Source organism: Rana temporaria, chromosome 6 (genome assembly GCF_905171775.1).
Source record: "Rana temporaria chromosome 6, aRanTem1.1, whole genome shotgun sequence".
Classification (NCBI taxonomy): Eukaryota; Metazoa; Chordata; class Amphibia; order Anura; family Ranidae; genus Rana; species Rana temporaria.
This window is the reverse complement of record NC_053494.1, coordinates 76,160,208-76,183,780: the sequence shown is the minus strand read 5'-3', so window position 1 is coordinate 76,183,780 and position 23,573 is coordinate 76,160,208. Positions and strand designations below refer to the sequence as shown.

At 44.5% G+C, this 23,573-nt stretch overlaps 1 protein-coding gene across 1 annotated transcript in view; it reads left to right on the top strand.

Annotated features, from left to right (window-relative positions):
* The window catches only part of NTAN1 (N-terminal asparagine amidase), a 692,227-nt gene that overhangs the window by 450,247 nt on the left and 218,407 nt on the right, over positions 1 to 23,573 (top strand). The window contains exon 5 of the mRNA XM_040358464.1: positions 9,773 to 9,846. Within this exon, the coding sequence (XP_040214398.1) occupies positions 9,773 to 9,846 (74 nt within the window). The remainder of the gene's footprint in view (positions 1 to 9,772; positions 9,847 to 23,573) is intronic.

The following is a 23,573-nucleotide window of genomic DNA, read 5'->3' as shown; positions in this document are numbered from 1 at the left end:
AATGTAAAGGGGGACTCTATGGACTTTGATGTAAAGGGGGAACTCTGTGGACTCTAATGTAAAAGGGGGAACTCTGTGGACTCTAATGTAAAGGGGAACTCTGTGGACTCTAATGTAAAGGGGGAACTCTGTGGACTCCAATGTAAAGGGGGAACTCTGTGGACTCTAATGTAAAGGGGGAACTCTGTGGACTCTAATGTAAAGGGGGAACTCTGTGGACTCTAATGTAAAGGGGGAACTATGTGAACTCTAATGTAAAGGGGACTATTTTTATTATCTTCATATGATTATAAATGTAAGATATTAGCAAAATATATGTATAGTTCATACTATTAAAATAAATAAATGTGCACCACTAAAGTGTACGTGTTTTGACTTGAAGAAAAGGTGGCAAACCCAAATGGTACAATGTCAAATAAAATGAATCCAGATAATTTTAACTAACCTTTTTATGGACATTCTGGTGTAGTCCAGAAATTTGTCTTCATGGTCACGGAGGTCTTGGTACATCACCTAAAATTGCCCTCTTTCTTCCCGATCAGCAATGACGGGGTGTATCCAAAATCTGCGTTGCCTCTTCCTTTTTCTCTGCCTCTCGTTTATAAGATATTGGCTAGCAGTGGCTGCTGCCATGAACAAAGCCATCTCGTCATCACTCATTTTCACTGAAATGAAAATGGAGTCGGAAGCACAAGGATGACCCGGAAGAGGAATTATCACCCAGGAAGAGGAAAAAAAAATCCTAACATAGCAACAAATGATGACAGAGGTGATCTTTTTTCCTATTGGGCCAAAAAAAAAAAAAACATCGGACGTCGCTGTATGAAAACTCGCGCAAACGCGCGACAAAACGCCTAAAAAAAATGCCAGAAAAAACGCCTGTAACGCCTACGCCTAGGTGTGAATGCAGCCTTGGGCTGGCATATCAGTAGATACGCCAGCCTAAGTCTGAATGTGCGCCGGCGCTAATTTAAGCGTATTCTGGAAACCAGATACGCTTAAATTAGGCTCAGATACGAGTGGCGTAAGTGTCTTACACCGTCGTATCCTAAAGTGTAATTTTTAGGCTGACCGCTAGGTGGCGCTTCCATTGCGGGCGGCGTAGAATATGTAAATCACTAGATACACCTATTCACGAACGTACGCCCGGCCAACGCAGTACAGATACGCCGTTTACGTAACGCATTATCAGGCCTAAAGTTATTCCATCAAATAGCTGGCATAGTAATGTTAAGTATGGCCGTCGTTCAAGCGTCGAAATTCGAAAATTTTACGTCGTTTGCGTAAGTCGTCCGTGAATAGGGATTTACGTCATTTACGTCGAAACCAATAGGACCGTGCGGCGTACTTTGCCGCAATGCACACTGGGATTGTAGGCGGACGGCGCATGCGCCGTTCATAAAATATGTCAATCACGTAAGGTCACCCCCCATTTACCATAAAACACGCCCCCTCAGCTAAATTTGAATTAGGCGCAATTACGCCCGCCCGATTTACGATACGCCGCCATAACTTAGCAGGCAAGTACTTTGTGAATACAGTACTTGCCTTGCAAACTTACGGCAGCGTAGTGTAAATGCCATACGCTACGCCGCCGCAACTATGCGCCCGCCATCCTGAATCCAGCTAATAGGCAAGTATTAACTGTAAAAAAATTGACCATTTATTCTGGTAAAGAATAAAAATAAATAGAAGGCAGCACTGGAGAACCTGCTGCCATTTGTACAACTTTGTGTGGACACTAAAATTGGGACATTGAGAAGCACATACAGGAGGGAGCCCAATCTGGTCCTGGACTCCCAGAGGTCAGGAACAGCAGGAGGTCAGATATATGTCCCAAGTTTGTGGTACTACAACAGGCTTCCTTCTGTCAGACCACCTTAAAGCAAGGCCATCACTTCCTGGTGTCTTCCTGGTAGCCTTCCCTGCAGCCTTCTTTGAAGTCTGCCCTGCTGCCTTCTCTGCAGCCTTCTTTGCAGCCTTCCTTCTCCGCTTGGCTGGAGCCTGTGCCTCTGGAGGTGTACTCATGCCAGGAGGAGGAGAAGAAGGTGGAGGAGGTGGAGGAGATGAAGGTAGAGAAGAAGGTGGAGGAGAAGAAGGTGGAGGAGGCGGAGGTGAAGAAGGTGGAGGAGGCCGAGGTGAAGAAGGCAGTGGAGAAGAAGGCTGAGGAGGTTGAGAAGAAGCAGGTGGAGGAGGATGGCCGTGGCTACAAATTACCGTGTCCTCGGTAAGTGACCCCTCACCCCCTTATTGAGCAAACTAATTAAGAGGGGCTCAAATATGAGGCGATGGTCCACGGACATCTGGCTCATTTTGGCCATTATGAGGGTGCCATAGCCCTCTTCAGGGGTGGTAGGCTTCTGGAGGGTGGCCTGTGCCTCTTTAATCAGGGCTAGTGCTGCCTCGCTCACCCTCCTATCCCTGCTGGCCCTTCTTGTTGGAGGCGGATGGGAGGCACCTGGCACCTTGTTCTGCCACTTTGCCCTGCCACCTTCTCTCTGCCACTCACTCCTGCCACCTCCTCGCTGCCACTCACCCCGGCCTCCTCCTGCCTGACACTTTCCAGATCCTCATCCTGGCTGATGTCGTCCTGTGTATAAAAAAGGGACAGTTTGAGCTTTGGGTTCAACAATCACACAATTTTCAGCTCATGACTGTTGCAAATTGATTGAAAATAAATAGAAAAGACAATCATTCTGACCCCAGCCGTTTTCATTCTTTCCTCCCCAACTTTTTGGGCCACTACTGTCTATTGATATGGAAAACACTTTTAGATCAAACATTTTATAGCGAGATAAGCTTGCCGTCTGGTAAGCCTCCAATTCTTTTGGTGTACCTGTGGTGGTGGTCATTCATTTTATATTTTTTACATATTAACATCTATTTTACAGCTCTTTTTTTCACAATAAATACATTTAAAATACTATACCTGGCTCCAGACAGCCACATCGGGGTTTTCCTCCAGGATGGAAGGCTCCTCTTGCTCCTGAGAAGGCTCAGCTTGGCTGGAGGGAAGGCTGGAGGGTTGGCTGGAGGGAAGGCTTGGAGGGTTGTCTGGAGGTTTTTCTGGAGGGAAGTCTGGGTGGAAGGCTGGAAAGTGACTGCCTTGATTTCAAGGTGGTCGTCAAGAAAGGACAGTCTGCTGTAGTACCACAATGATGGTACATATACATCTACTGCTGCTGCTCCAGACCTCTGAGAAGCCAGGACCTTGTTACGCTCACCCCTGTATATGCCTCTCAAGGTCCCAATTTTAGTGTCCAGCTGTTCAGTGGTTACATGGGGCATCCTTGTGTGCACAAATGGGAGCAGGCTCTTCAGTGCTGCTGTCCTTAGCCCTTTTTGCCGGTGGATGGGGTCTTTTTTCGCCCAAAGAGCGGGCAGCTCCCTTAATCTATCTATGAATTCACTAAGGAACTCCTTCTCATTAAATGGATTCATATTTTCTGCAAGACAAAACAAAAGACAAATATACTAATGTCAATCACAGTCTATATACTCTAGTAATCTTTATCCCCATATAGGCCTTCAATCTCTTTGCAGTATAGGCCACTGATGTCCCAAGTTCAAATCATACCTTCGTTCATACGTTCCCCGCTTTTACGACTTCCTCTGCACACCGAACGTAGGTACGATACATGTGTGTTTAAGCTTTATATACACTACGCATGCGTGACACTCCGCACACGTCGCCCGCCCATGACGTTCTTACTCGATGTTTCCCCACCCCTTCTCATTCGATGCGCAAACGAGCAGGTGTCTCCAATTAGACCTAGTTCATCCAAAAACAACGACATGGCGGAGTCTGATGAGCAGGTGTCTGTAATTATAAATTCGTCGAACGACGACACAATAAGCCCGGAGCCCGATGAGGAAACAACGAGGAGCAGATACAAGGCATAGATGACATGACAGAAATGGTGGACATATTGCTAAAGTCTGATTATGATGGTAGGCATGGGCCCTATAACCACCCTAATTTAAGGAAGGCCAAAATTATGGAAAAAGTGGTAAAAAGTCTGAAGAGACATTTTGGGGTGAAAAGATCGAAGGATTAGCTCAGAAAGAGGTGGTCAGACCTCAAACTGAGGGAGCCAGGAACAGTTTAGGAGCATTAAGAGAATGCTTTGAAAAAAGTAAGTACTTCTTCTGTGTCCCTATTATTATTGTTTTTCAGAACTTGCATGCTGCTCCATGTTGTTGCTTTTGAATATAGGACCTTAGAAAATAACAGGCGTTTCAGACACATCGTTTGGCCACTACATACAATGTTTTATGAAGATACAGGGTTAAAAATATTTTAATATGCCTGTTTATATTCAAGAAATATGTTTACATTGTTGTCTAGCTGATGTAACTAGAATTAAAAGTAAAATTACATCAGTCTAAAGGAGAGGACACTCAGCACCTGTTTACACATCTGCACTCAAGAGCACTAGTGTGGGCCACCAAAACAACCTTTTTAGGGTGACCCACACAGGTGCTCCTGTGCATTTTTGGGGTGTCTACATGTGTGAAACTTGTCCCAAAAAGTCAAGATTTGTGTTTGCAAAAATCATGTCTTCTGCTTGTAACTGCCCAAACAGACATTTGTACCCCACTTCCAAGCAATTTTTAATATTCCTATTTTTGCCCTCAAATATGTGTGTGCTTATCGGGGAGAGAAGACTGGGAGGACATCACTCCTCAGAGCCCAGGAAACACAGACCTCACCAACCACCTTGCCAGGAACCCAGACCTCACCAACCACCTCGCCAGGAACCCAGACCTCACCAATCACCTGGCCAGGAACCCAGACCTCACCAACCACCTCGCCAGGAACCCAGACCTCACCAACCACCCAGACCTAAGGATATGGAGGAAGAAGAAGTGAAGGAAATAGAATTGGAGGACGTGGTGGAAATTCCCACAACAGGTCAGTATCTGTCACCACAGCTTCAGGTAATAAGAGATGTAGGCCTGCAGATTTCCTAATACCTTTTTTTTTGTGTTTGGTTTAGGGGATGAACATGTGGCTGAAGAAAGGCCTTGATTCTCCAGTTTGAGGGCCCAAAACCTCCTCCTCCAAATCAAGGCGTGCAGTAGGGAGATGTACGTCATAAAGAAAAAATGACCTTTATTGAGGAAACATGTAAGGACATAATTGATGACTTGGGGGGGGGGGGGGGGGAAACTAATAAGACCCCCCCCCAGTTTACAATTGTTTTTTGTGCACTTTTTCAAACAAGCCAAAATTTGAAGATGCACACAGTGGGGTCAACATGTGCTATCTGCCATCTCGGGATATCTATGTACATGTTTTGTGGGTGCAACCTCTTCCTCACAACTCAAGTAGGAGAAAGGAAGAAGGGGTTGCACCCACAAAACACGTCCATTGATCACCCATGATGGCAGATAGCACATGTTGACAATAGGGATCAGGAGGGAAATACCCGTTTTTAACCCTAAAAAGACTGTGTATCTTCAAATTTTGGCTTGTCCAGGGGTGACAACACCCCATCTTATTATGGGCAGGTAGACAATTTAATAAAAATTAGAATGTCTGAGATATTGTCTAGAGGTTTACATTGTTGTATTTTGTGGTATGTTATTATTTTTTTTTTTTTTTCATATAAAAAAAAATGCCAGTTTATGACAACAAAAAAAATTATACACCTCAAATATTTTTTTAAGACCATGTGTGTGAATATGCACCAAGTAATTTTTTTTAAAAAACAACAGCAAAATGTGGCTTGTATTTGAAGGTGAAGCTATACTTTAAAACACATTTTAGGGGGGGGGATAAAGCACTACAATGGATCTTACAAAATACATTGGGAAGTGACTAGGCTAGGTGTGTTTGGGCCAAGGATAGCATGCTGGAGAGGTTAGTGAAGGTAAATATGCATGTAGGCCATGCATTAAATACATTTTACGTGATATTAAAGGAGAAAACTTACTCTCATATAGTCCTCCTGCAGGACTTGAGGCCCCTTGGCGGAGATGCGTGTCATGAACTTCAAGTCTTGCAAGCTTCTCCCAGTTGCCAGATAGCGTAACGTGGCAACTAGCCTCTTCTCAGGCTTCCCGCATAACAGTGTCCTGCCTGGTGGTAAAGGGCGACACCAAAGCCAAGAGCTGCTGGAAAACGGCGTCAGACATCCTAAGGAAATTCCTGTAATCATCAGGATTATTCTCCTGGATCTCCCACAGCAGAGCCATATGAGAGAATTGGTTCCTACGGAGCAACCAATTCTTGGTCCATGAACACCTCCTCACCCTGTTCCTGGCCTCGTCTTGGTCTAAAACAATAAGACCAACACACACCGACTGCAAAACACAAACTCTACGACGAGCAAGTGCCTGCAACATGGCTAGAAAACGAACGTCTAATCAGAGCAAACAAACTAAACAGAACGCACTGAAGAACAGCAAGTCCTATGAAAATCAGAAACTAGCAGACGGGAACACACTGTAAAACAAATACGACCTGACTACACGCACTGAAAGACAAGATACGAACCCACAAGCACAACCTGAACCGCAGAAAACGATTTGAAAGCACAAGACTGAAAAGCGTGAATCGTCTCTCACCAAACTTTTACTAACACGCAGTAACACAAGATTAGCAAAAGCAGCCCCAAGGGTGGCACCAGTGGAATCGAACTTTCCCTTTATAGTGCCGTTGTACGTGTTATATGTGACAGTGTGTATGCAAGGAAAGCTTGACAAGATTCTCGTCAAGCTTGACAAGAACCTCGTCGAGTTTCTTTTACGACGAGATTGTCGGTCGTGTGTACGAGGCCTAAGGCATAAATATCTAGTTAGTGTGTTATCCAAAGGGAGCGGAATCACTGGCATTTAGTGATGTGGTGGAAGATCAGAAAAGTTTACACTGGATCAACTCTTTTTTCGGATGAATTTCATTATGCTTATGAACTTTTTATTGAATGTAGTATTATTTTATGTGTCACAGGGTGATATTGTTACACTGATAATTTGAATTATTACATTGTTATCATCTTTATAGCGATACTTTAAATTGTACTGGATATGAAGTTGTCTTTATTTTAGGTTTATCTTTGCGCTTTATTGGAGTTCCATACACATGAGTGTAATTTAGCGCCACTTATTTTTTCACTATTGAGTTTGGATAGAGGTAAAAAATACAATTACATCCTTGTAATACACCCTGGTTTGACGAACAGTTGAATTCTAAATTCCAAATTTCTAATCTAGAAGCATGGAGCACCAGCACTGGCTTTATGAGATGATCCTTCTCCTTTAAACCTTACCTTCAGTAGGCTGTACGAGAACCCAACAAAACAAATGCAGGGAAGTTAAGGGTTAACCTCAATTGATAACAGAACATTCACTGCACACTCAGGCTCATTCTTATTTACTGCAGGGTGGACAGTAGAGCTGAAAAGATCGCAATCTCGATTCATCCCCCCTGTGATCTCCAGGCCTGATGACCCGCAATTTTCAGGTGCGGCCATAGGAAAGTCCCCGGCTTCGGCCTAGCTCTGGAGCGGCGGCCATCTTGGTACACCCGGTGGCGGCTGTCTCGTCATGAAGTGATGTTTCGTCGCCACCATCTTGCTCCACCCCACACTCCTGCACAGTAATGTTAGTTAGAAGGGGGCAAGTGGACATCTTGTTAAATCCAACAGAGTTTTAAATTTCACAGTTATTTTCAACACAAAACGGAGCTTATGTGCTTAAATACAGTATATGACAGACTGTTTACATGTTAAATTTTTAAAGCAGCAGCAAACCTTACATGCTTGCTAATGTGACAGAACACCTCTGATTTTCACATTTAGTTAAATGTGAAAATCAGTAAGCATGTAAGGTCAGCAGGTTTGCTGCGGCTTTTAAAACATGTAACCAGTTCGTCAGATTTACATATACTGTATTTAGCACATAAGCTCCGTTTTGTGTTGAAAATAACTTTAAATAAAAAAAAAATTGAGAATCGTGAGAGAATTGTGATCTTCATCTAATGCAAAATAATCGCAATTCTCATTTTTCCCAGAATCGTGCAGCTCTAGTGGACAGTATAACTTGGTAACTGGAGACAAAGTTCAACAAACAGTGCAGTGATAGTTGAAGATAGCAGCACTCTGGCAACCTGTCACAGGGGAAGATAGGTGTCTGTCCAGCAATAAATAAGGCTGAGCCTAGTGTGCAGTGAGCTCTGTTATCATGTGAGTGAAAGATTTACTTCCCCGCATTTGCTTGTTGCTACTGTTAAAGAAGAGAGGATGAGCTGCTCCAACTGCAAGTGTGTCCCTGCATCTATACAGAGACGCTTCTCTCAAGGCATGTGTCCCTTTCGTCCAGGCCTTGTAACGGCCCTGCATAGGAGCTTACCTGCCATTAAGAAGCCGCACCACTCAGGCCTTCCACGCGCTCGCGCTGGCAGTCTCAGTCGGTAGATCCGGTTCCACTCCACACAGCAGTGAACCGGGAAAACGGAAGTGACGTGGGGGTGCTGAATAAAACACCGCCCACTATTCTCTGATCCCTGCCAATTAAAATACAGGAAAGGAAGCCAAAGACAATTCAGTGTGGGCGCATCGCTTGCACTTGATCACTCCCTAAATACAGGCAAATCAGCTGATTGCAAGCTGGGAAGCTTCCAAAAGACCGCTGTATATACGGCACCTGGACACTCTTAAAGGGCAACCTTTTTTTACAGCTTGGGGGGGCAGCGTTAGTGTACCCCCAATGAACGGGCCGTCACTGGTTGGCTCCTTACTTTACACAAATTTGATATATTTGCTCAACAGTCTGGAAAATATTAATCTGGACAACATGGCAAGTGTAGCAAATGCTCTTAAAGTGGTTATAAAACCAAAAGTGTTAGTTATTGCAGCTTACTAATGCCCGGTACACACGATCCGATTATCGGACAAATCATCGTCCATTTTTTTTTGTATGCTAATCTCACGTCGAATCTGATGAGTTTACTAAAGTCACAAATTCTCGTACGACAGAATAAAAAATCTGAAGTGATGTCATGTGTTGTATTGCATTTGTATTGCATTTTCGAACGACAGCTGTACTGATTAAACAAAAATTGGAAGATCTGGTATCGTACAAAAAAAAAAATTCCGTGCATGTCCGATAGAATAATATCAGATGAACTGTCCTGATCGGCTCTCGAAAGCTCTGTACTAACGATCCGATTATCGTACAATCGTTTCGAAAGCGGCATTTTTCATACGATTTTCGGATCGTGTGTACGGGGCTTAAACTTCAGATGTGGTGGCATGTAATTTTAATGCTATTTATTGCTATTAGTGTGCTGACTGGGGAGATTCACTGTTCTATATGTTCTGCTAAACATAGACAAAAAACGAGAGGAAATGCCAAATTTTACACTTTATTTAACAAGGGGCCAATTCCATGAGTGAGGTGTGAATCTATGTGAGCTTTCTTTCCTTGGAGAAACATTCCTTTGTGGAAGCATTTTTTTTTCTTTTAAGCACAAACGTGTGTCATGTTAGCATTGGAGTGAACACATTCATGCAGACAATTGTTTTGTGGTAGTTTTGCACTTATATGCAATATATAGGCAGTGCTGCTAATTTACAGTATGTTTCATTTTCACTATCTGATGTTCAATATAACATAGTATAACAGCAGCTACCTAAAAAAAACACAGGGTGTATTTTAGTTGCACCATAGAGTGCAGGTATTAAGTTCATGAGCCATTTATAAACTTGATGAACAATTACATTTTACCACCCACATTAATTAGCATGTATACTTTTTCTTTCTTTAGGCTAGAATTACATATTGTTGGAGGCTTTAATGATGAGCGGCAACTATCACAAAAGCTATCACAGCAGCTTCTTAGTAAGTGCACGGATTGTGATAATAGAATGTTGATAGCAGTTTGCATCACGTCATTTTGTATACTTTAACTTTATTAGTGGGAATGCTTAATAAGCATTCCCAGTATTGATATTCATTTTTTATTATTCTTATCCTTTATTATTCCGTACGTTTTTTGGCTCTGCGTAACTTCTGCATACTTTCAGCTATTGAGACCATTCAACTATTAAAATGTTCATCTCATTCAGCTAACGATGGGACTTCTTCAAGTTTTTTTGTACTATTTATACTTTTTAAAATATTAAGCTTTTAGACACTTTTTTTTAACATTGAAGTCAATGAGAACATCCTTTTTCCCGCTTGAAATCACACGCGGTGCCAAAAGTTTCAGCTCCTTCATACTTTCACTTACAGACACCAAACAAACTTTAAAGCGGTCACAAAATATTCAGCTATCCGGCTATGACTTTTCAGATTGATATCTTTTACGTTTTTTGTGAAAACGCAATTTACGTTTACTGATTTTTTCAGAAAATGTAATCGGTTATAATGTAATCCTATGGAGCAGGTTTAGAGTGTGTCATGTGACCTTTAGGCCCCGTACACACCATAGAATCTATCCGCAGATAAATCCCATCGAATGGGTTTCAGCGGATAGATTCTATGGTGTGTACACTCCGGCGGATATTTATCCGCGGATAAATCTCCCCTGGGATGGATTTTCAGCAGATGAATATTTGCTGACATGCTCAACAAATCCATCTGCTGAAGTCCATCCCAAAGGATGGATCCGCTCGTCTGTACAGACTCACCGGATCCATCCGTCCAAAGGGATTCCCCGCACGCGTCGTAATGATTTGACGCATGCGTGGAATTCCTTATATGACAGCGTCGCGCCCGTCGCTGCGTCATAATCGCGGCGACGGCGCGACACGTCATCGCCAGAGGATTTCGGCGCGGATTTCAATGCGATGGTGTGTACACGCCATCGCATAGAAATCTTCTGAAATCCTCGAGAGGATTTATCCGCGGATACGGTCCGCTGGACCGTATCCGCGGATAAATCCTCTCGTGTGTATGGGGCCTAAGAGTGGAGATGATTGAAAAAAAAGTTATCTTTAAAAAAAGGGGAAATAAATTGCTCTCACGCCCACAAGATCTACCTGTCATACACAATTTATATATCAAAACGTAGGTATTGTTGTCCGGTTTCAGGCAATGTGATCAGTTTTGTGATAGGCATTTGACTTTTAGTTCCAGGAGCTTCTAAAGGACAAGAGCGACAAAACCACTCTCAATTTTAAAAATGTTCCTGCAAAACACACAAAGACGCTCTTTTCTAAATCGCTGGCATGGCCACAATTTTACGTTTATCAACATAAATTTCATATCGATGCGTTCACAAGGGCCGTGTCTTTCAAACGGTGAAGTCGCTGTATCGATCGCATGTACGGTTGTGGATTTATTACGTTTTGTTTGAAGGCTTCGATAACTGATTTTGTGTGTGGATGAAAGCGTTTCTAATGGTATTTTGATTCCCTAAATAGCTTTCCTTACCTCAGTGCAGTCCTCCTCCCCCACCTCATGTGGAGAAAGCCTCTTGAGGGGGGAGGGGCGACCAGGCAAGTCAGGACACTCTCTATATTGCAGATAGAGAAAGGAGCTGTGTGATATTGGGCTTTATAAGTACTGAAGGAACACTGCTTGTATGTCCTAAAGATAGTGTAGTGGTTATGGTGAATAGCTTTGGCGCGGGCTCAGCAATTCAGCTATTCAGCATTCCCACTCGCATTTTCCTCAGGAAATGCATTGTCTAGTTTTTACTGAAGGTTAAGCATGTTCTAATAAAAAGTAAAGCAGCTGTACATGAATATGCTGGAAAGTATTTTCCATGTTTGTATTGTCAGCATGGAACTACATATCCCAGCATGACTACACAAATGGTTTGAATTCAAGACATGATGCAGGCTTGTTTCTCATTTAGTTTATTTGAAAGAACCTTTTTGTCTTGTTTTATTCCTTTTTCTTTTTTCTTTTTATTTTTACTGTGCAGATAATGTGTACAAACAACATCCATTGCTATTTTCCATGTTTGTATTGCCAAGTGTTACACCAACAGTTTTTTTTTTTTTATATTTTTATTTCTACCGCCAAGGGCGAGTCCATGTTCTCATAACAATAATATATAAACAACAACATAACAGATATGATCATTAATCACAAGATAATAATCACATCCTTTATAGCAACCTCCATACACCCCTTAGGAGGATGCCATGCTGATATTACAGCGAGCCGGGGGACCACCCACATTCGCTGTATCTAGAATCACCCTATCCATTTTCCATTTTCTAAATTATGAACAAAAAAAAAGAATTTTTTATGGGGGGGGGGGGATAAGGGGAAAATGGAAAAAAAGGGAAGGGAAGGCTCAGGGGATACCCTGAATAAGTAATGGATAACTGTTAGCTATTTTAGTTATAATACTTATATCTGATCATCATGAGTTAAGCAAGATGAGACCTTCTTCAGAAGAAATACTTCAGAGTACTTTTCTTGTTGGTTTTGTGCTGAAAGTGTGAGATCTTCCATCTTACTTCTACTTTATGGAGCCAAATTCTATCCGTAGGCGGTAGCGTATTTTTCCACCTAAGTGGAATACATGCTTTGGCGGCGTTTATTAGATGTCATAAGATAGATTTTTTTATATTTTTTTAAAGGGAAATTCATAACATGTAGTAAAAAAAAGTCTGGATCCTCTGGTATCCTGTAGTCCGTGAATCTTTGAGTAATGTTTCATACTGCCTTCCAGTAAGATGTTATTTTTGGACATGACTGTAACGGTCACCATCGTTTATGACCTTCCATCAACCCACGACAGCTTATCGACACTCCAACCAACAGGCAGACCTGATCCATTCCATAACAATTCCCTCAATAACGAGACTGACAAGCTCTGTTACTGCGTCAAAATATGAACTACCTTTTAATGGTTTCTTCTCAGCTTTTTATGCAGTACAAGGCATGAAAGGAACAATCAACTCCCCACCCACACATCACACCGTGGGGGGCTTCAATCACATTCTTTTACATAATGATATTCAGAGTTAATTATCCCCCAGACGTTGCGTCTCCGACAAGTACATTCCACCCATAAACAGTATACATAATGAGAGTGTCTAGGAGCCAGCCTGACTCTTAGTTTTAATCCACAGAAGCAGTCTTAGTTAGCATCTCAACAGCCTCACACAATGGAAGGCCTTTCAAGAGCCAACCTCATTTAACATGTCATTAGCCAGGGCTATGATGAAAAGAGTCAGTATTGACCGGTAGGGTCACAATATCCTTTACAGACATTTAAAGAATATATGGTAGATTACTGTCCATGTTAAAACAATCCAATACATGTCTCTTTATTTCCTGGCTCAACCTGTGCCCAAAAGTGACTCCTATTACATGGCTCCCTCCTTGTGGAACACTCCGGCAGACCCGACTTGATACTTTTCGGGTCAACTTGGGGATGTCCGGAACTAGGAGGCCGGGATGACGTCTGTTTGCCGGGATAAACCATCAGCATTGCCATTTGGCTTACCAGGTCGGTAGCTGATGGTGAAGGTGAATAATGGAATTCAGTTCTGGAACAGTCACTTGCTTTGCTCTCTCAATGGCTCCCAAAACCTGTTGCTGATGCTCTTGGGACAGATAAGGCACCACCTGGATGCAAATCCCATTTAATCTTTTGACAATTTCAGCCTGTTTGTGCATTTCAATGTTCAAGCCACGGGACATCTCATAATACATGACGTAGTGTTGTTGCATCTCTGATTTCTCACTGGCCAACTTGTCACATTCCAATTTTAGACGGTGATATTGTGCCGGATCTACAGTACATGTCGGGGAAGGTAGTCTTACCCGGGTCTCAGCAGCAAGCGAGTTGGTTCCAGCAACACGGGTCGGGGCACAGGTAGTCACTGTGTGGGCTTCAGCGGGGCACATCCGGGCATACGCAGAAACAAGGGGGGCCAAATCATTCCCCAGTAGTGCATCCGCTGGCAAATCCTTCATCACCCCCACATTCTCATGTCCCGAACCAATCCCCCAATCCAGGTGAACCCAGGCAACGGGTAGCCGGAAGACGGTGCCTCCCGCTACTCTTACGGCTACGGTGTCTCCTGTGTGCTGGCTTTCTGGGATGAGTTTCTTCTGTAGCAGGGTCATGGTAGCACCAGTATCGCATAGCCCATTGGCTACCTTTCCATTGACCCGGACAGTCTGCCTGTGTTGCTGCCTGTTGTCCTGGTTAGCTGCTTGTATCGGATCTGCCTCGTGCAGAACGTCCCAATGTTCTTCCTCCTTAACGCAGTGGGCCGCAGGCATGGATGTGTGGGGGTTCCCCCTTTCTGGCTGTCTCCATGACTGTGACTGCCTGGGTGGATTCAATGGACAGTCTAGCTTTCTGTGTCCTAGCTGTTTACACCCAAAACACCTGATGGGCTGTGAGTAGTCCTGGGAGTTGATCCTAGGCTTCTGAGGATAAGTGGCCTCTGGAGGTGGTGTTGTAGGACGGTCCGACTGGGGTTTATAGGCAATAGCCGGTGGGGGTGCCGCTGATCGATAATCCACCCGAGCTGTGGTCTTGACCACAGAGTTGTCCAGTTTGCGGGAGTCTGTGTATTCGTCCGCCAGGCGAGCTGCTTCAGACAAGGAGAAAGGGTTTCTGTCGCGGACCCACTCTCTGACTTCCCGACACAGTTTGTCAAAGAAGTACTCCAGCAGGAACACCTGCAGCACCTCTTCCCCGGATTCTGCTTGGCATCCATCGACCCAGTGGGATGCTGTGCGGTGTAGGCGGCATGCCCACTCAGTATATGAGTCTCCAGTCTGCTTGCTCGTCTCTCGGAACCGCCTCCGGTGTGACGGCATACCTGGCCAAAAGTGCTTCTTTTACCAGTCCATAGTTCATAATATCCTTGTCTGGGATGGCCCTGAACGTTTCACTGGCCCGGCCAGACAATTTCCCAGACAAAATGGTAACCCATTCCTCTGTGGGCACCCGGTGTAGGGCACATTGCTGTTCAAAATCAGCAAGGTACCCAATGAAGTTCTTAAAAGCAGCAAAATGTATCTTTCTCCTTTCAGTTGGTGCTGTTGTGGCTTCTGCAGCTGCAGAACGTCTTTGCCGTAGCCAATTTGCGTCCACAGCAGCTATAACTCGGTCTATGGTCTCTGGTGGAGGGTTAGGACTATAGTGTGCCAGTCTTAGTTTGACAGCCCTCCTCCGGGGTCCTGTCTGTTACGCTGGGCCTTTCCGTTAAGTTGGGTCTTTCCGCTCCATCCATTTGGACAAGTTCTGTGATCACGTCCATCTTCTTATGGTTGCTGGCTGGTCTGCCGCGGTTCTCCAGTAGTCCTTGTAGCTGTCCTTTAAGCGATGGAATTATCCTGCTGCTAGCCACCAATTGTAATGGTCACCACCGTTTATGACCTTCCATCAACCCACGACAGCTTATCGACACTCCAACCAACAGGCAGACCCGATCCATTCCATAAGAATTCCCTCAATAACGAGACTGACAAGCTCTGTTACTGCGTCAAAATATGAACTAACTTTTAATGGTTTCTTCTCAGCTTTTTATGCAGTACAATGCATGAAAGGAACAATCAACTCCCCACCCACACTTCAATCACATTATTTTACATAATGATATTCAGAGTTAATTATCCCACAGACGTTGCGTCTCCGACAAGTACATTCTACCCATAAACAGTATACATAATGAGAGGGTCTAGGAGCCAGCCTGACTCTTAGTTTCAATCCACAGAAGCAGTCTTAGTTAGCATCTCAACAGACTCACACAATGGAAGGCCTTTCAAGAGCCAACCTCATTTAACATGTTATTAGCCAGGGCTAATCATTGAAAAGAGTCAGTATTGACTGGTAGGGTCACAATATCCTTTACAGACATTTAAAGAATATATGGTAGATTAATGTCCATGTTAAAACAATCCAATATATGTCTCTTTATTTCCTGGCTCAACCTGTGCCCAAAAGTGACTCCTGTTACAATGACCAAAAAATATGTAACATTGTGCCTTCTCCTCCATACATCTCCAGCACCTGTCTGGTGTTCCAGGATAACGTGACGTTGGGGGCAGTCTGGTGCGTTTGCTGGACGCGTTATTTAAGCACCTTCCCAGCTATTCAGCCAGTGGCCATTTCTATGCAGGCCTTACAGCCGTCACTAGCTGTGGCCATCCTACTCGCATTCCAGGTATCCTTTGTTAATTTCTATGTATTTGTTATGTCCTTATCCCCTTACTATGTGGGTCACTGTTTGATGGACCTATTCATTCATTCATTACAGATACCTATCTGTACTATGAGGATACACTATAATTTTATTTTACCCATGGTCGCTGTGCTGTCTGGGAAGGATGCTTTATGCGCTCTGTTGTTTGACTGCTGGTCTGCCACCTCTGTCCCGGGACGGGCATATGTTTGGTCTTAATTGTATTTACATTACCACTTTGGCATACTATGTAAGTAACCAGAATTGACTTACTACCTCTTTTTTGGTGGATCCAATTTTAATACCTTGATCACTAATCAAATCTGTATTCCAGATATCCCACTACATCCGCCCCTGATGAGTGTTTTTCATATACACGAAACGCCGCGTCGGGCTTACAAAGATGTAGCTATGCGCGTTTATGGGACCCATTCTGATCAACCAGTACTTTTATGATCTATTTACATTTTATACTTCACCTATTGCGTGGTTATGCTCAACCTCTATGTGGTTATATATGTTGTCATCGACTGTTATTTATTCAATGTATTTTTATACCAACCATTGTACTATGTATGAAATGTATGTTCTGTACTTTTGTACAAGCTATTTGTTTCTACCAAATATTCTATTTTCTTAATACATGAACATTTTATCTATGGTTTGTTTCATTACTTTGTCCCCATTTAGCCCACTGTTACATTTAAAGTCCCAAATTCCCTTCGTTGCAATTTTCTGCATATGGAAGATGGAGATATAGTATGGATGTAATCTCATATAAAGTCCAGACACAAGGATGGAGATACATCACAGAGGTATTCTCATTTAAAGTCCCAAACACCTTTAGGTGGTCCCCCCCTTTTTTCTTTTCTCAGGATAAAATGTATGTAGCCTCTGTGGGGTATAGTACCATCGTGTTAATATTTTATAATTCATCTCCTGGATCTTAGTACATATAGATGATTTCAGCGAGAGTTCAATCATAGTTTGTCTTTGGCTGATTGTAAAGCTACAGTTCATCCCTCTCTCCCATTTCTCTATCCAAGATAGATTTGCTTGTTCCGGGGGGGGGGGGGGGAATCAATAAAAAATACATTTTTTAAAGTGTTTGTTGAACCAACTGTTTTTTAGATGTCTTTTAATTGCTGTTTTAGTGAGATAATTGATTGGAAGGTGTGGTTTGGCAAACAGCATATATGTTCTGTTTTTAACTTGAAAATTGTGCTGTGATCAACTATTGTAAGCCAGAGCGCGTGAGCCCCTGTATATTTGTATTCACTTTTTTTATGCACCAACAAAGAAGCAACAAGGATGTTTGGAGTTGCGGACTCTAGTCTTTGAATTTATAGCTGTACACAAATGCTGGATTTGCTTGAGACACAGAAGTGCATGATTTGCTGGAGGCAGGGGTCACTGGGGGTACAATGGTGCAGACACTGGAGGCATGGGAGGCTCAACCTAAACATGGTGACTTGTTTATCAAATGCTTAACAACCTACTGTATTGCCTAGCCAATTAGGGAGGTGCCTAAATGTTCGTTGGCTGTGGTGCAGGCATTCCCAATGGCATCCCTAGTGCTGGCAGCTGCGCAATAGAAAGAAAATTTGTCGCTGGATCAGGGAGAAGGTGAGTGTGACATTACAATTCCCCTTTTATGAGGCCTCCACACTCATCAAGTTCTGATTTAAATGAAAAGTAGAAATGGAATAATTTCACCAGTTGAAATATGTAATCTTTGAAAATCAGTCTACCGCTATCTAAGTAACTGAAAAACTTCAGAAGGTCTTCATAATAAAGTTCATAGAGAGATGTGGCACCAAAGTTGTCAGGGAAAGTCTTCTACCATGCAATTGACTGGTGCAGAAGTAGGAGACTTGGATTGGAAGCTTGCAGTAGTGGGTCCATCATAAGAGTTTGATGTTTAATTTTGGAGACACTAGCATCGTTGATTCCAGAATAGGAGTCCTAGCCAGTATGCGAGTTAACTGGAGTAGAAGTTGGACATGGTGGTAATAATAATGAACTCTGGCTCAGCTGGAGCTGCAAAATCTTGAGAGAGTCAAACAAGCATAGGAGTGCACTAGTGATCACAAAGTCAAACAGGGAGAAGAACAAGAACCAACAGCTAGCCTGGGATTTAGACAACAGGCACATTGTAAGTACTTGGAGGTTTTTAAGGTCTGTGTATATAGTGATTTGAAGAGGCGACCCTTTCAAGTTGCTGCATGGTCTAGAACAGGAAAGCACTGACTCTCAGAAATGAGGCATTGACTTCAATATAGAAAAGTTAAATGATGTTAGGGCAGGGCCAGAAAAAAAGGCAGTGGTTCCTAACAGTGATAGCATTAAAGCGGTGGTTCACCCTCCATAACAACTTTTTAGCATAAAATGAGGCATAGTAGCGCGAGCTACAGTATGCCTGTCTTTATTTTTTTATCCCCGTACTCACTGTGCACTCGTAGATACAAGATTACTACTCCCCGCGGGGAATGGGCGTTCCTATGGAGAGGGAAGGTGATTGACGGCCGGCTCTGGCACGTCACGCTCCCCGAAGACAGCCGGAACAGGTCTCGGCTCTTCACGGCGCTATACGGCGCCTGCGCACAGACTATGCGCAGGTGCCGTGAAGCGCCAAGTCCTATTTCGGCTATTTCCGGCGAAGCGTAACGTGCCAGAGCCGGCCGTCACTCACCTTCTCTCTCCATAGAAACGCCCATTCCCCGCTAGGAGTCGTAATCTTGTATCTACGAGTGCACAGTGAGTACGGGGATAAAAAAATAAAGACAGGCATACTGTAGCTCGCGCTACTATGCCTCATTTTATGCTAGAGGGAAAAAAAAATTTTTATTAATAGGGTGAACCCCCGCTTTAAGTGCATGGTAATTTATCAATTTTAAGGAGCATGTGGAATGACAATAGGGCCCCCAGATGAGCAACTGAGAGGGCGACTGTTAGGATGCTGAGTGAGATACTCACACAGCATGCACAGTCAACTTGAGAGGCCCAGGAGACCTATGATCGTTTTGTGAAAATCTAGACCTGCCTCTAGTGGAACTCCCTGACTCGTACAGCGGTCTACGTTTACCACCTCTACCTGAAGGAGAACCCATGGAGCTGCAGATGCCAGGAAGACCTCCCACCTCCAGATGTCTGAGATCATCGCAACATGCCTCCCTAGCTTCAGCTAACCGACATGCTTCACACAGAAGAAGTCAACCAGCCTCTCCTGCACATCGCAGAGCCCAGCGAGACTGAGATCCATTTATGTCGTTCATGCTGCCTTACACCTAAGTTGCCCCCCATCTAAGCATTCTGTTTTGCTCAACATGGGGCTGTAATTGTTCAGGTTTGTTTCTCTGTTCTGATACTACTACCAGACTGTTGCACTTTTTCTGTTAAAGCCTTTGGCCCTTAATACTTCACTTTTCTGAATTGATGACTGTGAAGCTACTCTTCACACCACCTAATACACCCAGAAAAGACCTGTTCATGATTAAGCATGGCTGTACTACCCTGCACTCCTGCTGTGTAACATGAGGAATGCCGCATTACCTCCTCTTTTTCTCCTCTGCCACCAAGACACACAGTAACACATTTGCTGGCTCCATTGGTTAACACTGTTCATTATAGTTAAATCTCTTACAGCCTTTCTACAAGGAAGTGGTTAATGTTATTATCTACCATAATACACTGTGGCTGACTGGATTGAATCCCCCCTTCCATCCCCCCTTTCTCTTTTTCGTAGTATGCTCTCACCACCCATCCTTCCCAACATTTACCTGCTCAGTTCCAAATTTCCTGCCATACTTGTGACAGACCGCAATACTCTCCCTGTCCCTTTCCGATGGCTTGGATGTCCATAGTACTTTCTGAGGGAAGGAAAGAGAGGATTGATAGCCCTCTTGACATCCTTTATTTTTAAAAGGTATTTATTTAGTTTTCAAAGTAGAAAGATACAACAGAGAGAAATAACAATATTGGCAGGCAGGCCCTCAAGGGAATACAAACATCAGAAATCAAACAATTCTCAACCGGTCAATAACCGGTGTGATACATTTGCCTATATGTCTCAGTTTACTGCTCCCTGCTAGCCAGGTTATTGATGTGCTAATGTCCCCTCACTATTTCTAAAGGTTAATTGATCTATTGTGTTGTGTGAAGGAGAGCTGGGTTTAAGTGGCTTGTGTTAATTATTCTGATTGCTTCATTGTGGTAATTATCTCTCTATATGCGGGGTCGAGCGGTCTGGTTGATGTATTCAGTACAGCTAGTGCTCAGCGTCATTGATGTCATTGTCTAAAGAAAATGTGTTTCTGCATCGGCCCCGTCGTGTCTACCTACTCATCTGTATGGAAGCCCCAGTGTGAGGGGGGCGGAGATTTGTCATTGTAACAGTTTTGGAAATGACATATAAGCTGTGTGTTATAACATTAAAGTCTGTGTTGTTCAAGCAGTAAGCTTGTCTCATGTGTGGCTTTCTGGGCGATTCCAGGGATATCCCTCCTCGTGGAATATTGGGGTGATTTTCGTTATGGGAAGAAGGGAACGTTGACGGGGATATCATACCGATACCGTCACAATTGGTTGGTAGCGGTGGGATTTTTCCCTTCTATTCCCCTTCACACCCGGATTCCAAGCAGACACTGGAAGAACTACTGGAAGTTCGTGGAAGGATTGCTAGCAACAAAACCAAGCGGGTCATCATAGCGGAATCAATGGAGCTAGACCAGGAGGACGGGATTGCAGCAACGCCAGCAGTACAAGAGATGGAGACACCAGTGATTCAGGAGGAGGAATCGCCAGCCAACAAGCTAATGAGAGAGAAGCTAGCGTGGTTCGGCCCGAACCCAACGCCAGATGTGGTACTGAAAGTGATGGACCTGTTAGCGAAGGAGGCTAAAGAAATAAGAGACGCGGAGCTACAGAAGGATAAACAAATAAGGGACGCAGAACTACAGTTAAAACTGGCAGCAGTCCAACAAGCAGCCGCACATTCTCCAAACAGTGAGTACAGCACAGCAGAAGCAAGGAAGATTCCGTTTAGCGCTTTTAAAGCTTTTGATGAAAAGGACTGTGAGATTGATAACTTCCTGGCGGATTTTGAGCGACAATGTAACCTGCACCGAATAGCTAGAGGAGACTGGGTTGCAGTATTGTCGGGCAAACTGTCAGGCAAAGCTTCTGATGCTTTCCGGACCGTGCCAGATCAGGATATTCATAGCTACGCCCGGGTTAAAGAAGTGCTCCTGGCTCGTTATGCAGTAACCCCAGAGTCCCACCGACAGAAGTTCAGGGACTCACGCAAAACCACGAAAGACTCTTATGCGGAATGGGCATGCCAATTGTCCCGGTCGGCCTCTAACTGGGCTAACAGCAGCCAGGCCACCACCGCAGAGGACATTTTGCAACTAATGCTCCTGGAGCAATTTTACAATCACATCCAGACGGACGTCAAAGATTGGGTGAGAGATCGCAGGCCCATGACTCTACCAGAGGCCGCGAAGTTGGCGGATGAATATGCAGATACTCGCAAGACGAACCAGGTCACACCACAGGAACAACCTCCACCACAAACGGTGCCCTCACACCCACCAACCGCTAGATACCAACCTCCTAACAGACCGGTGACATCTAGCCCTCGCTATCATCGCCAGGAGGGCAACGAACAACGCTGCTTCCGGTGCAAACAGCTGGGTCACTTCAAGCAGAATTGCCCCATGAATGACAACACCAGGTCAAATTGGTCTCAACCTGGGTACCGCCCACCAGCAGCAGCCCATTGTGTAGACTCGGCTTGGGATCCAAAGGAGCTGGGTCAGGAAGAACCATTGGGCACCCCTTACGAAGCCCTCATGGTACAATCTGTTATTACGGACAACAGGGAACACCATTGTCAGCTGGTCATGGGCGACAGCCCTGAGCCGGAGGGGCCCTGGAGGGAGCTGGGCAGAAAGAGGCACCGCCGGCCACCCTTCAAGAAGAAGAGGTCCTGGAAGCCGTATAACAAGCTGACCTGGGAGGAGAAGAAGCGACTGGAGGAGAGGGAGTCGCAGCGGGCGTCCCAGATGCGTGCCGAGATGTTCGCAAAGGGCCCACCGGTGGCCCCTTACACCACCACCCAGTTCCTGATGATGAAGGACCACGTGGAGAGCCTGCAGGACATGAGCAAGCAGGAGCTGATCCGTGAGTACATAGAGCTGGAGGAGTGCATAAGCCGCATGGAGGAGGAGAACAACCACCTGAGGTCACAGCAGCATGAACTGGAGATGGAGCTGGAGAAGCTCCAAGAGGAGAACCGGCGGCTGCGGAGGGAGCAGGGGGTGGCTGACCTTATGGGGCTCTGATTACCCTCCCCCCCCCCGGACTCTGAGCACCAGTGCTACAGCATTTCAACAAATATAACTTTTTCTTTTTATGAATCTCCTGGGATTGTCACTTCAGAGCCATAACCTGCCCCCTCCCATAGCGGGACACCTAGACGGCGGCGCACAGACCCATTCGCTGTCTTCACACTGACTTCTGGTGACTTTGCAGATCGCACAAAGACTTGGGGACTGACCGGCGTGTGATCTGACGACCCGGTGACATACCTGAGTCTGAAGCAGTTGCCAAGGGAGGTCAGTCATGCCAAACGGAGTTAACCTCTGACTAATAGCTCTGAACCCGTCAACCCTACTGGACCAGGGAAGGTCCAACCGGGTTTGCCGGAGCAGGGAGCAAAAGGGGGGCCATTGTGATAAATTTGCCTATATGTCTCAGTTTACTGCTCCCTGCTAGCCAGGTTATTGATGTGCTAATGTCCCCTCACTATTTCTAAAGGTTAATTGATCTATTGTGTTGTGTGAAGGAGAGCTGGGTTTAAGTGGCTTGTGTTAATTATTCTGATTGCTTCATTGTGGTAATTATCTCTCTATATGCGGGGTCGAGCGGTCTGGTTGATGTATTCAGTACAGCTAGTGCTCAGCGTCATTGATGTCATTGTCTAAAGAAAATGTGTTTCAGCATCGGCCCCGTCGTGTCTACCTACTCATCTGTATGGAAGCCCCAGTGTGAGGGGGGCGGAGATTTGTCATTGTAACAGTTTTGGAAATGACATATAAGCTGTGTGTTATAACATTAAAGTCTGTGTTGTTCAAGCAGTAAGCTTGTCTCATGTGTGGCTTTCTGGGCGATTCCAGGGATATCCCTCCTCGTGGAATATTGGGGTGATTTTCGTTATGGGAAGAAGGGAACGTTGACGGGGATATCATACCGATACCGTCACAACCGGGTATTCCCAAGGGATGAGATTCACAACTTTCAGGAGCCCGTGCCAAAGAACAGAAAAACCCCCCACAACGTTCACACATGCATACATACAGTGGGTACGGAAAGTATTCAGACCCCCTTAAATTTTTCACTCTTTGCTATATTGCAGCCATTTGCTAAAATCTTTTAAGTTAATTTTTTCCTCATTAA